Here is a 15,372-nt window from a genome sequence, read left to right as displayed (position 1 = left end):
TCTTAGATAATTTCGAACTAGGGTAAATTTAGGACTATTTCAAGCCATGACTGAGAAAGCAAATTTCTGGTAATCTGATTTAAAAGGCTGCTTTAGTCCAGGACTAGGCATAATCTCTATCTTGCAAACCACCCCTTAATGTTTAAAATTAAGACCTGGATGTAATGTGCCCACAAATACATTTACAATATGGACCTTCTATATCATACATCTAAAATCGGCTAGCAATACTACAGTAAACTAGCATATCACAAGATTCTCATCTTATTTAATTACTGATTTTTCTGTACACATACCTCTATTATAATTTAAGGAAACACTATATGTCCAATTTGGCAGACCACAATTTTACATCCTACATATCAGTTGTTTCATATTCTGTTTGCTGTATATTTAATGTTAATTACATGGCATTTAGCAGATACATCCAAAGTGACTTACAACTGTGACTAAATACGAAGCAAGCAATTCAGGGTTAAGGGCCTTGCTCAGGGGCCCAACAGTGGCAACTTGGCCGTGGTGGGGACTAAACCTGCAACCTTACAATTACTAGGTCAATACTCAACTGCTGAGCTATCAATATTCTAATGTTATGCATTCAAAGGAATGACACCCAGTCTATTGTGAAATTCGTCTTTTAGCTTAGTATTTCACTTAAAATGTTTATGGGTTCTAAACTCTAAAGATTTAAAGATGATTTAACTCTAAATACTACGAAAGATAAATAAATGACTACTTGAATAATTACATTAATCAAAGAATGAATTATGATCATTTATGCATTGATTTGGAAAATACACTGGCACGAGACTCATCTACTGGGTTACAGTGATATGAACATTGTTTTGATAAAACATACTGTAAATATTTACAAAGCAGAGAAATCAGAGAAATAAAAAAAACACATTTATCAAAGCAGTTTTACACAAATAATACAATTAAGAGACACTGTAAAACAATAGGTTTATAAATGACAAACAAAAAGGTGATTAATCACTGGTAAATAAATGTTTTTGTTTCACAAAAAAAGATCCTAGAACTTCTTCATAAATTGGTTGAGTAATAAACTTTTAACATATGGTAACCTTTTAAATAGAACTATATTAATTAAAGAAACAGTTTGTATATTTTTTGAACATTTTTGGGACATAAGGATTAGGGTAGTGGTTCTCCTTTTTATGAACTGGGCCAAAACAGGCTGTGACCAAAAACTGCCCACATGCAATAAACTAGACTTGTTTGGTCAAACCTGTAATGTTGTGAGCTTCAAATGGCCTGCAGAGTTCCCTGGATTAATTGGATGCAAACAAGTAGCAGGTCAATTACTATTTAAGTTTGTGGCTTCTGATGCAGCACAAGAAAACTTTTAACAACAATGGTGGTTCTAAAACAAAATAATTATTAATAATATTAAATTAAATATCAGGGGTGGCCAAGGCCACTTTAGGGGACATAAAGTACATTTAATATAAGTGTGTAGAAGTTGGGTACACATATTTTAATACAAGTATTCTACCTAGTTAGGTCTATGTGTAAGAAATATGTATTGTTAAGGTGGCCTAAGGTCTCCAGATAGATGTTATAGGTTGCCAGTGCTAACCCAATCACCAATTTGGATCTGCATTTGGTCCCAACAGCTTTTATGTGTAATTTATTTACAGAAAATCAGGCTGCTTCTACTTATGTATCATTAGTAACATATCTGGAAATACTGGCTGGGGGATTTGATGGGGCTCTTGTAGGTGGGGGTGTCAGCAGGAGAGAATGGGCTCTGGCATCGCCTCTTGTGCAGGGAGAGAGTGCAGGGAGGTTTTTTTCCAGATCCTGCTTTACTTTTTCTGGAGGATGCATTATCTGGAGGGGGGCCACTCGCAGGCGGGTACACATTCGGCTGCACAGCTGTGGCAACTGGTGTGTTAGTGGGTCCAATCCTTTTTGACTGGGGGCTCAGATAAATCTGCATAGTCACTAAGTGAAGAGGCGTGTGGTGATGGGACAGACCAGGGAGGAGTGAAAGTAAGTAAGAAAGAGAAAAAAATTGCAATTAGAAATGGGTTTCTAAAGAAGAAGAATAAAAAGTAAAGCAACAAAAGGAGTCATAACTATTACAATTACTGTGGAAGTTTCAATGTCTAAGGCTTGATGTTTTAGTGACATTTTAATATGTTGCTATTAGCTCAAATTAGTATGAAAAGCAAATGTAAGGTGGCATGAGGTCTACCTTTGCAGTGAGTCACTCGTCGTGTTCCTAAAAAACAGAAAATAATGTGATCACATTCTGACAGTACTTATAAATGTAGACTTATTCAAATTAAAATAGTAAACTTGTGCTTTTAAAATAGATAGACAAACACATGTTTCCAAAGGTAAAGTGGTTGAATTTGAAGTCTATGTAAATCTTTTAAAAACCACACTCTCAAGCTCCAGCCCATTTCATCAACGCCTGCATGCTTCCATACAGCACCAGCTTTGTCACGCTGCATCCTGCTTACAGTGCAAAAATCTGTTCCATTTCTGCCCACATAATCCCACACTATATTATTCCAAACATTTACCAATATCTAAATCTAAATTGTCTTTAGTCAGACTTAATTTTAATGGCTTGTATTTATTTTTAGTGATTTAGTAGGTTGGTGGGATATGCATGTTGCATTCAATTCTCATTCAGCCATCATAACTAGCTAAACAGAACAAACTTATACAGCTCTGTTGGTTTTGGGTGTCAGTGAAATATCAGTGAGCAAAAGGATTTGGATCTCTTTTTTGTGGTTAGAAAAACAGTGCAGTCTTTTTTTTTTTTTTTTTTTTGCATTTTTCCCCTTATTTTCCTCCCAATCTAGTCGTATCCAATTACCCTATTGCAATACACTTTCTGTCTACTGATGCTGGCCTCATTCCTGACTAAGGAGAGCTGTGACTAACACACTCCCCCTCCGACACGTGTGAAGTAGCCGACTGCATCTTGTTTCATCTGCATGAGGCGAGTTCATATGTGGATCAGCTTTGCGCACAGAGAAACACAACCTAATCCCAGTATCCCTCATCTCTGTTCAGGCACCATCAATCAGCTAGCAGAGGTTGTAGTTGTATCAGTTATGAGGAACCCCCTCCAGCACCCTCCTGAACAACAAACCATTTTAGTGTTTTAGTGCTGTGCCTCTGGAGTTCTTTTGACATAGATATAATTCATACAAAACACTATAATAAAGGTTAACTAACGGTAAAGAAAACAGTACTACATAAATGACAAACAAATAATTTTTACCTACAACACTTTCACTGGTCTCCTTCGGTTTGTTGCTGATTAAGGGGGGACAAACAAAATGTCAAAATATGTTACACAGCATTTCAGAATAGATTTCAATAACTATAATATCACTATAAATAAATTGCTTTAAGAAGCCTGACCTTTCTTGGAGTTTCCTACAGGTGGTCGTAGTGGTACTGGTGGTCGCAGGCATGCGCTTGGTGGGAGTGCCTGAACTGTCTTTCACACCACCTGCAGGACTTCTAAATAAGAAAGCGAGAACAAGCTTTTCATTTAGTCCAAAACAGTTATCTACGATGGCGTATTAGGGCCACTGAAAATATTTTAAAGTTTTGATTTTGAGAATAAAGTCAAAATATTATGAGAATTAAGTCGAAATATTATGAAAATAAAGTCGAAATATTATGGCCATAGAGTGTGCAGCCGTTGTAGGCTTGTCAGTTCAGAGAAGCACGGGTCTCAGTACCTGGATCGGCACGCAAGTGCCGAGGGCAGCTTATAATTGTTACTGTGGTTATTCAATAACCTGTGACTATTTTTGGGTGGCTGTTTGTATTGTACACTTCCATCCACATGACATGATGATTAAACATGTCAATGCAATTATTTATAGCGATGCCATACGGCTTTAGTTTGTCATACGAGTCCATAAGGCTCGGTTGAAGTGCTGCTGACGACGCAGATGCCGAGCGCACCATTGGCGCACATTCTTCTAAATAAACCCAGTTTACTGCAAAGCCATTTTATTGTCCTTATACTAATAACAAACTGGTGCTGATGTGCAGGAGATTGGGGATTTCTTTATTTGTGAAACCGATATGAAAGTATAACAAATCATGAACATCCCTCATTTGAACACAAGGAGGTTGCTATGGTCATAATATTTCCACTTTAATATCGTAATTATTTCGACTTTAATCTCGTATTTGTTTCGACTTTAATCTCGTAATTGTTTCGACTTAAATCTCATCATATTTTGACTTTAATCTCAAAATCAAAACTTATACCACTTTATTCTCAAAATCGAAACTTTTTTCTTTGAGATGGCCCTAATACGGCATCGTAGTTATCAAAATTGAACTGAGTAAAAAAATAATCTAAGTCACTGGCAGTTGTGTGTGTACCTTTTGCTGGCCAGTATTGGGCTGTAGTTCCTGGAGAATGTGGAAGAGGGCAGTGTGTTGCAGGAGCCTTTCTTTAAAGAAACAGCTGTATTGCTGGCAGTTTTGCATGGTGAGGCCAAAGAAACAGGCTTGGCTGTTAAAGAAAAAAAACAGCACACTATAGTTTTACAGGTTAAGCTTTACGTCTATTCTAATCTGGAACGTTTAATATGGCATACATGTTTAACTCTGCTAAAACATTGTACAATACTTTAAATCTGCTTTACTTACAAACATGTTTTACATAATTGGGAACTGGGACTTGTACTAATCCTGATACAAACTTTAAAAAAAAATTTTAAATAAGACACTCATGTGCTTGGTAAAGTTTTGTTGTAATATTGGGGTGGTGGTTTATATAAAAGAATGAAATAAAATCCCTCTATTTATTATGTTTTACCTTTAGCAGGTCCTCTCTTAGTGAGAGCAGCAGTTTGTGCCTCTGAAATGTTGAGTCTCTTGAGAACATCAGCCAGTGCTATTTTCAGCAGCTGGATCTCATCCTCCTGCATCTGCATTCGCTGCTCCAGGTACGTGAGCCGGTCTCCTACATCCATGTGACTGTGTACTGAGCTGTGCTCATCTGTCATCACATACAAAATGGCATTGTTACTTTTGGCACAGTTTGTACACTGGATGCCAAGACACTTACCATTATGCCACACAAGCTCATGCATAACATCCCTTTTTGGATGTATCTAAATCCTATGCACTCTGGCAACCCCTGCTACATCTTTACTAGCTAAAGAAGGCCCCAGAGTAGCACAGGCCTCATCTGATATGTGTGAAGCTGCTGATTACTTTCCCCGCTCATGTTGGTGCCTTAATCAAACAGTAGGAGTCGCAAACATGACCAACTGTGTCTGTTGTAAGCATAACCAAACTGGGGGCACTATCAAGACTCAGAAAATTACACTTTAATAAAAAACTTTATAAGGAAATACTGCATGTATCAAGTATGTACGATAGTCTACGTGAGCTATGAACGAATATCTGAGTTCTCAGACTGGATTTTACATCTTGGTAAGGGAAGTCATGCACACTGACACTGTACAGGAGATTAAATACTTAACACAGATGCACACGAATATGTGGCTCTCCTATAACCATCATCACACAAGAGCGAAAAGGTAATTAGGAACAATTCTGTGCCCTTTATTGCAAGCATATAGATCCTAATGAACTTTTTATACTCAAAGCACCAACTGTGCTTTTTTGACTTTTTTTTGTCACTAATAAAAGACAATTTTGTAAACATTTGTCTAACAGAATATGATCTAGTTTTATAGAGGTGAGATAATATTTATCTTCTTCTTTCTTTATCTTTTGCTTCACTTAAATACCACAGAAGGCAGTTCTATCATGAGATGACCCATATGCAGACTAGGATTAGAATAGAGCTTAATCCCAGGGCAGGAAAAGGGGAATTAGTGAGATTGCATCCAGTTGCAGCAAAAATCCAAACAACCCTGGCTTTACTTTCAATCCACTTACATAACATTTAAAGCAAAAACAAAAACAGGGTATCAGTAGTACTTACCTCATAGCATTTTATAATAGAAATGCAGTTGAAAATCCTCATATATTTTATATATATATCAAACATTGCAGGATGTATCTTTGTCTCATCTTTGTTTCAAAAAGGTATTTTGACTGTGACATTAATTAAATTCCATTTACAGTTTAGTTATTTTGAATGCCAGTTATGCACTATTATTATTATTATTATTATTACTGCAATAATTATACAATTACAATGATAATATTATATTAATTATTATGCATTTTATTATTTACTTATAGTATATTTTTGTATATTTACAGTATTCTGTAAAATCAAAAGCTTTTAAAAAGACAAAGCACATCTGGTTATAAATTAGATGCAGCACAGTGTATTACCTAAAATGTGCTTTCTTACAGTTAAATCTAAAAGAATGACTGAAAGAATTACAGAAACAACCACTGACCTACTAAAAAGTCTGCTAGAAGCTCTCCATCATGGTAGGGTTCTCTGAGCTGAGCTCCTCCACCTTCTCCTGCTTCAGATATTTCCACCAGTTCCTTCCTGTGCATGTCGGCCTCTGCTACCTCCATATTTACCTTCCTTCACCTAAAAGTGTCTCCGAGAGTGTATCAGCTTGAAGGTAGCCTGTGTGTCTGTGTTTGTGTAAGTGCATACAAAAAGAAGTGTATAAGCGTATAACAGGCCACATGACTGCACCCGCCACCTCCCCGTACGACCTTCTTAATCCTCAGAAACAAACATTTTCAGATGAATGATGTCACTGCTGCCAGATTACTGACTCTGCTAAGCCATCTAAAGAGATCATCCGAGTGTGGGCGGTCTACGTGCATGAGTATGTGATGGGTTTTAAGGGCTCGCTTATGAGACTTTACTCATCTCTCAAAAACATACAGAATGTGGATCAGTTGCTTTAAAAATCAAGGGAAAGAGTAAATGATTTGATGCCCTGCAATGATTTGCCACACTGTCTTGTGTTTTCCATGATCTAGCTATATATACTGAATTATTGAGAAATAAAAAAACTTACATTTTGTTGGTTCTCTACATGAAACCTATAAAGATCAGTTTAAATTCATGGCCATGGCTAGAAACTTATTCCTTTACGTTTACAAGTTTTACCACAAGGGGGCGCTGCAGGCAATGTACATAGTTCTGTTTTGTGCTGTGTCCACATATAACAATCTATCCTCCCTAATTAAATCCAATTAAGTAACTATAAATGGAGAGTTGTGGTTGGTGGCTAACTCACCTAATCTAAGTATAAATAATCAGCCAACCTGATAAATATTGAGTAAGCCCTAAAATATAATGACTACATTGAGATAGTCTTGCACACACAGTGGACAATTCGACTTAGCTCGTAGGATAATAACCTGAGTAAATTATGATTACTATTTGCTTAAAATGTCAGATAAACATGTCAGTGTCGGATTTTACTGATAGTTCAACAATACTGTAATAATGGGGGGCAAAAAAGACAAAAAAGTCTTTATCGCCAACATTTCTCATTTCTCAGTTGTAGCCTAGTGGTTAAGGTACTGGACTAGTAAGCAGAAGGTTGCTGGTTCAAACCCCACCGCTGCCAGGTTGCCACTGTTGGGCCCTTGAGCAAGGCCCTTAACCCTCAATTTCTTAGACTGTATAATGTAAGTCGCTTTGGATAAAAGCGTCTGCTAAATGCTGAAAATATAAATGTAAAATGATTTAAGTTAGATTTTGATTTGTCATTTAATAACAAACACACATTTACCCATTACACAGTAATTAACTTGTAAGTAAATACTAGCTAATAATGGATTGGTGCAGTAAATAATAGTATTGCGTCCACTCGATATTAAAGCATGAGAACAGGGGAAATTATATTCAAACTCATTTCTGTACAGCAATTGAGACAAATTTTTTTCCCACAAATCTGTACTACTTCTGAGCTGCAGATCAGAAGTCACTATTATCACTGAAATGATCACTAAAATATACAGTATCTATTATGTACATTTCAACTACAAGTGTAATTTAGTACATTGTTGCATGTGTAGTATTTCTAAAACAATCAAAAATTGGCTTGTCCTATTAGTCAATTAATATTTGTATTTGTTGGCATATACAGTTAATAACAGGAACGTTTACTGTTTGGTCATTCCCATTAAAACACTTTATAAAAAAGTGATGAACCTACAACCATTAGTTAACAGTACTTTCTGTCAGGGGTTGCACTGGTGTGCCAGATGGTGGGAAGCTCACCAGTAGGGGGCTGGACCCATTTGCAGGGAAGGAACGTGCTTATGCAATAACAAAAGTGAACTTATTAAGCGGATGAGAGGTAAACTCCACCAACCTCTCACCGTGGTAGGCCACGAAGACAGAATAAGAGAAATCAGAGAGCGCTAGGTGGAACCATAACCATGGTCAGTACCCCAGCTACTCAATCCACCAGGATACCAACACACAGTCGTGGTCCCAGTGCTTCTCTTCTATTCTAATCAGAAAACAAAAGTAAAAAGCGCGAGGGAGTCGATTAGGGAATCGACTCCGAATCGATTCGTGCGAAACGACTCCGAACCAAGAGTCGATTCAGCAGCGGAATCGCTTGCGCAGAAAAGGACTTCCTAAATGCGGAAGTGAACGCTAAACGCGTTCGTATTTTAGAGCGTTAACAAAACCGCTGGCTTAAGAATAGAGTTAGGAAGTAAGGAGGAACGCACACCGGCCAACTACCTTACCGACTGAGTATGTCTCAGCACTGATCGCGTGGCTAAGGATCTCTTAAATAGAGCGCGATCAGGTGCTGCCAATTAGCGCAGATTGGCGCTGCCGCAGCTCCTGGGATTTGCAGTTCCTTTTGGACTACAACGAGTCGACCTGCGCTTCCGACTACGTGTGGAAATGGCCGCAGGTAATCGACCCGTTACACTTTCTCCTGACAGCACCACACAGTTAATGTGTTTAAAGAGGATCAGAGTCAAAAGCTAAATTCACCTACGGAAACAACACATAAGGACATCAGGCTTTACTGTGGTGTAACACAGACATTCATTGTCCTTTCAGACAGAGTAGAACAGACAGGATTTACAGCTTACAGCCACACCAGCAGAAGGATTTAACAAAGCAACTACGTATATACCAACTGCAAATAACATTTGTATACTAGATACATACTATGTACATTTATTTATTTTTTTACTTAAAAATAGTTTGAGCTCATTTTAGTAAGCTTTCGTTACTTTTTTATATGTTTTTAGTTTAGTTTTTTTCTAATGTGTAATGTAATGTTTTAGTGTATTTAGTGTGTTTAGAAATTTTTTAATTAATATTTCATTTTCATTTCATTTTTATCAACCACTGTATCCTGGGGTTCCCCTCTCCTCAGACAAGGTCAGTCAATAGCACCACTGAGATTAAAATTTTTCATTGTAGTTTCATGTTTTACAATGTTCTACTCCCACTCCATCCTGGTCAGCACAATGCAGTAACACTCTCAGACATGATGCTAATCAGTCCAGTTTAGTAATGATAGAATTTACTCACTCACTCACTCTTTCACTCACTCACTCACTCACTTTCTTAACCGCTTATCCAATTAGGGTTACCGAGGGGCAGATACACATACACACATGCACACACACATACACACACCCATTCACCTATCAGGTAATTCAGTGTCTATAATTATCCTGCCTGCATGTTTTTGAACTGTGGGAGGAAACCAGAGCTCCTGGAGGACCCGGACTGCCCCGCCTGGGGATCGAACCCAGGACCTTCTTGCTGTGAGACAACAGTGCTACCCACCGAGCCACCTTGCCGCCCTTATAGAATTTATTTTTAAAAATCCATTTAATAAATTGAAAATAAATTAAAAACAAGAAAAGGAGCCACTCAGGTGGCGCAGCGGTAAAAGACACGCGCTGCAACCAGGGCTGGATCTCGAAAGTGCGTCGTTTCGAGTCCAGCTCTGCCTTCACCGGTCGAGGCTGGGCGGCTATATGAACAACGATTGGCCTGTTGTTCAGGTGGGGGGGATTTGAGACCGGAGGGGATGCTCTCTCAGGACTGGGGCGATTGCGCCCTCTGCTGGCTGGTTGGTGGCGCCTGCATGGAGACGGGAGGGGGTGCGGCGGAGTGTGTGATCCTCCGTGCACAGTGCTCTGCCACACTGCACTCGTCAAGTGTGGGTGATAAGACGGTCGATTGGCTGTGCACGTGTCGGAGGAGGCGTGGAACGGCCTCGTCAGCCCCAATCAGGAGCAGGGACCGGCATTAGTGAGAGGTTAATTGACTAGATGAAATTGGTCGTGCTAAATTATTTAAAAATATATATATATTAAAAAAAAAAAAAACAAGAAAAGGGAAAAAAACGGCACCACAGTCATATTTGTTCATACACCCCACTTTACAGAGATGTACTTCTAAATGTACACACTAGAATTTAGAAGAATTAAACCACTTTTGGAACTTTCATCAGACAAAGCAAAAAATGACTATTCAACAATAAACAATAACTGTGCATAAAACCTTAAAAACATAATCTCAAAAAATGCACCCAGACATACAGTATAAGAAGGGGACGATTTTAATCTAATCTAAACAAATCCTAATATAAGACAAGAAGCTAATGGAGATAAGATGGCTGGTTAACAAGCTAATGATTCCAAACATAAAGCCAAAATAATCTAATACTGGTTTCAAAAACAGATGGTAAATGTGGCTGCATGGTCTAGCTAATCTACTGAAATATATTCCAGAAGGCATTTGGTGAAATTTAAACCAATTTGCCTCAAGAAGCTAATTATTTCTTACATCGATGTCTTACCGCTATAACTGTGAACTACAGCTTTGCATTTATTAAGTACTTATTATTTTGTGGTGTTCAATTTCATATAAATGTTGTAAACATATCCATAGTGATTAAAATATCTTTAAAAAAAACTAAGCTTTAAGATTTTAAAGATTTCTGCTAGCACACCTTGGTTACATGAGGCACGTATAATTTTGCTTTCTCAATTGATCCTCTACAACACTTCTTTTACTTTAACTGTGGTGGTTTTAATAGGGATCTTTTACCTCCCCCCAATTTCATGCTAAAGTGTCAAGCATGAAATTACACTAAATTGCTTCTAGGCATGAGTGAGTAACTGTATAGTAGGTCAAGCTAGATATTTTATCAATTTGTAGAAATCTATGTTATATGAATGTGCTTTGTGCATTACCCTATTAAATACACTAATCAGCCATAATATTAAAACCACCTCATTTCTACACTCACTGTCCATTTTATCAGCTCCACTTACCATATAGAAGCACTTTGTAGTTCTACAATTACTGACTGTAGTCCATCTATTTCTCTACATACTTTTTTTTAGCTTTCACCCTGTTCTTTAATTGTCAGGACCCCCACAGGACCACCACAGAGTAGGTATTATTTAGGTGGTGGATGATTCCACCACCTAATCAATGACATGGTGGTGGTGTGTTAGTGTGTGTTGTGCTGGTATGAGTGGATCAGACACAGCAGCGCTGCTGGAGTTTTTAAATACTGCGTCCACTCATTGTCCACTCTATTAGACACTCCTACCTAGTAGGTCCACCTTGTAGATGTAAAGTCAGAGACGATCGCTCATCTATTGCTGTTTGAGTTGGTCATCTTCTAGTCCTTCATCGTGGTCACAGGACGCTGCCCACGGGGTGCTGTTGGCTGGAGATTTTTGGTTGGTGGACCAGCAATGACAGTGAGGTGTTTAAAACTCCATCAGCGATGCTGTGTCTGATCCACTCATACCAGCACAACACACACTAACACACCACCACCATGTCTGTGTCACTGCAGTGCTGAGAATGATCCACCACCCAAAAAATACCTACTCTGTGGTGGTCCTGGGAGAGTCCTGACCATTGAAGAACAGCATGAAAGGGGGCTAACAAAGCATGCAGAGAAACAGATGGACTACAGTCAGTAATTGTAGACCTACAAAGTGCTCCTATTTGGTAAGTGGAGCTGATAAAATGGGACAGTGCGTGTAGAAACAAGGAGGTGGTTTTAATGTTATGGCTGATCGGTGAACACTCAAAAGATTGACTACTACTAACTATTCCTGCTTTGATATTTCTGCCACCATTTTAATATCCAACAACAATGAAAAACAATTGTTTGCTTATATACTGTACTTTAGTCCTGGCTGAATTTACAGCTACCTGTTTATATAGAAAATATGTAGACAAAAACATGTTCTAAAAACTTTCATTATAAAAATGGCTCAGTATAAGTTATGCAAAAAATACATAAAATGTTTCATTTATTAATTTGTCAAACTAAAAATTCATTAACACTGGAAAGAGAAAAGCAGTAAGAACACTTCAAACTTGTTTTAACGAAAAGACTTTTATAAATACTCTTGACAAAAATCAGCAAGGATCTTCATGTTATTGAAAAAAAGTGTGCATGACTAAGCGACACTGATACAAATATCTCTGCCCAGCCACAGTTAAAAAATAACTTCTATTAGCCATTGTTTCACTGTATTAAAAAATATGTTAGCAAAAGACATTAAAGGAACCAATGGAAATGAATAGTATTGGTCAAGGTAAACCAAAACACCTTTTTTTTGGTCATTGTGGTTAGAAATTTTCTACAATAAAAAAAGGAATCCAACCCTCTAGAGCAGTTATCCTCAACTTTTTTTTTACAGCTAGACGACAAGCTTTGAAATGAGCAATTCTTATAGAACGAATACATTCATTAATGTAACAATGGGTCTCATACTGTATAGGAAAGGAAGGATCTGAGTCACAATTCATATGTGTTGTAGCACTTGGACTACAGGTTAAGCACTACTGCTCTAGAGGCCGCCCATGAGGAGCACATGATCTAGGCTGTGGTCCATTCTAAAGTTATAATGACTATACATTAACTTCCTCAAAAGATGCACCTGATTAGACACTAAAGGGTCAAATCTTTATGGGTTAAATACAGATTTGACTTGATTTTTATAAAAACAAAAAGTAAATTACAGATTATTTATAGCATTGCTATGGATTATCAGGTAATGCGGGAGCTATATATTACCAGGGTTAATTTGACATATTCGCATGGTTTACTTCTGGGTACTCCCACCTCACAAAACTAAGCATTAAGTAGATTGGCTGCACTACATTGCCCTTAAGTAAGAATTAATGAGTGAACAGGGTGTATTCCTGCCTTGTGGCCAGTGTTTTTAGGTCCAGACCCACAATGACCCTGATTGAAATAAAGCAGTTACCAAAGATAATTAGCACTTAAACTGCCGTTAAATGCCTATAGCATATAACTTAACCTGCTTGTTACTGCAACTAGTATTGACTGATTCGAAGGGCTGTTTAAAGCCAACAATCTTCTTCAATTCATTTCGGAATGACCTCTGTGGCTTGTTACTCTGTTGATCACTTTGGAAAGGACCACAACCCTAAAGTTTAAAAAACACAAGAGGCACAGGAATAATTCTGAAACAATCATCCATTATAAGAAACAAGATTGTTAATATACATTCTATACAGTTTCTATAAAAAATAAAATAAAAAGCAGAAACAGCAGACTTACATCCCACAATGACCAATTAAACAGTAGTGCAGTGACACTGTTGTTACCTGCTGTTCTCAAAGGGTTATTCAGAGTACAACATTCTCTCACTTTCCCTGACATGTTTGTAACAAGTAACAAGTGTAACAACTGCATTTTCCTCGTACGAGAGTAATTAAGTGGCATTTGGTGACCCAAACAAAGACAAACTCCAGTAAATAGGAAAAGGCCACACAGACATGGAATATATGTGATTCACAAAAACTGAGCATTCAAGTACATATCTGAAAGGTTGCTGTGACAGCAGCATCGTTGTCACTGTACAGTTAGTAGCTGCTGGGCTGCCCCACATAGTTGATATATACACACAAAAAGGTGCCAATAAAATAGTGTGCTTTGGTCTTGATGCCCAGTACTCCAAAAATACAACCAACTTAATTATTTCACTGAAGACTTCATAACTTAAAAAGCAAACTATCGCAGCAGCACAAAACTGAGCATAATGTGTTGAACTAAGATATAGCTAATTATATAATTTATATACTTCATTGAACTTCTTTAAACAAGAGTTACATGTAAGTACTAAAATGCATCGTTCAACATTATATCTCATTACATTAAGATCAGGTGATAGATCAATAATCAAGAAGCTTATTTCATTACTTTTTTAATCAGTGGCTGTCAAATACTCCAAACCTTTGGATTCCAACCCATTGAAATGAACACTGCCCATATTGTACATTATATATTATTAATTTTTATTCTTTTGAATTTATAACCAACTATAAAACAATTTTAATTAGATAGAACAATATAAGCATTTTATTTAAATAGATTTCTTTCAAATAGTCCCAAAATATATTGCATATTCTACCCAGAAATAGACATAATAAAATATTTTATGATTTAGGAAAAATTCAAAAACAGAAAAGATCTCTAAACATCCTAAGAGATAAAAAAAAAAAACATTAATTTAATTTAAACCACAATATTACTTTTGTAAAGAAGACCTGCTGATTAACGTAACATTGCAGCGATATGTGTGCCAATGATGCAATGGAATGAAAGGTTCTATCACAAAAGGTTTTTTTTACACAAGGTAAATTTACACGTATATTTTATTTATATAATAGCGCTTTAAAGCCATCTAAGCTACCTTAAAGAAGAAATTTTGATCCCACAGTACAACAGCTTAACATCACAACTAATATACGATTATGGACATGGTTATAACTACAATATGGGAATCAGTTTAAATAACCAGATTCTTTGCTAGTCTTTGTTGAAGGTGCTAATAATTAGATGTGTTTGTTCAAAGCTTAATGACTGAGATTTGTCACATGTAACAAGTTCATGCAGGCTGAGCTCTGATTTAATCAACACAAAAGAGTATACAGTAGATTAAACTGTATGGAAATATGTTGGTTTAAACTTAGCAAAATAAAAACAACTAAAATACACAACACTTAGTTGCAGTGTAATAATAGTTTAGATTTTATACTACCATTTAACTTTGTAATTACTTGCTATGTGAAAGGGAAGACAGTGGCTAAAACTTTGCAATGAATAAACTGGAAGAAAACTTGAACTAAAGTCACACTTACAGTGAAAAATAAAACCAGAATTCATTTCATTTAATTTTTACCATATTCTGTCATATTAGCACTCTGTACTGAGTGATACTTACACGCCCACCAGATTAATGGCTTAACTGTAGCAGTTTGGAATTATTTTACATGTCTTAGTAAAATACATGTTACAAATTTTAATAGATTTTAATACATCCAATTGAATGAAATGTTAAAAAATAAACCATCCTAAAGAGCAGAGAAACTTTATCCAATCAATAAATTTTTTTTTTTACTTCAAA

At 36.8% G+C, this 15,372-nt stretch overlaps 1 protein-coding gene across 1 annotated transcript; it reads right to left on the bottom strand.

The window, feature by feature from the left end:
- Nucleotides 1-1,086: 1,086 nt before the first annotated feature.
- On the bottom strand, nucleotides 1,087-6,525 carry LOC134320882 (echinoderm microtubule-associated protein-like 1). The gene is made up of 7 exons (XM_063002521.1): nucleotides 6,399-6,525; nucleotides 4,832-5,014; nucleotides 4,393-4,525; nucleotides 3,409-3,510; nucleotides 3,266-3,300; nucleotides 2,222-2,248; nucleotides 1,087-1,968 (listed from the first exon to the last, which is right to left on the bottom strand). Exons 1-7 carry the CDS (start codon nucleotides 6,523-6,525, stop codon nucleotides 1,691-1,693), a joined length of 885 nt encoding a protein of 294 aa, XP_062858591.1. The 3' UTR covers nucleotides 1,087-1,690.
- Nucleotides 6,526-15,372: the final 8,847 nt, after the last annotated feature.

This window comes from Trichomycterus rosablanca, chromosome 9, assembly GCF_030014385.1.
Source record: "Trichomycterus rosablanca isolate fTriRos1 chromosome 9, fTriRos1.hap1, whole genome shotgun sequence".
Classification (NCBI taxonomy): domain Eukaryota; kingdom Metazoa; phylum Chordata; class Actinopteri; order Siluriformes; family Trichomycteridae; genus Trichomycterus; species Trichomycterus rosablanca.
Note: the sequence above shows the minus strand (reverse complement) of the source record. Positions and strands in the feature narration are given on the sequence as shown.

Excerpts from the sequence above, each read along its gene's own strand:
- LOC134320882 (XM_063002521.1), bottom strand. The coding sequence starts at position 6,525 with ATGGAGGTAGCAGAGGCCGACATGCACAGGAAGGAACTGGTGGAAATA. Across the intron at positions 3,301-3,408 it reads TGTAGGAAACTCCAAGAAAG|CAACAAACCGAAGGAGACCA; the intron begins GTCAGGCTTCTT and ends CCCCTTAATCAG. Across the intron at positions 1,969-2,221 it reads ACGAGTGACTCACTGCAAAG|TGACTATGCAGATTTATCTG; the intron begins GTAGACCTCATG and ends CTCTTCACTTAG.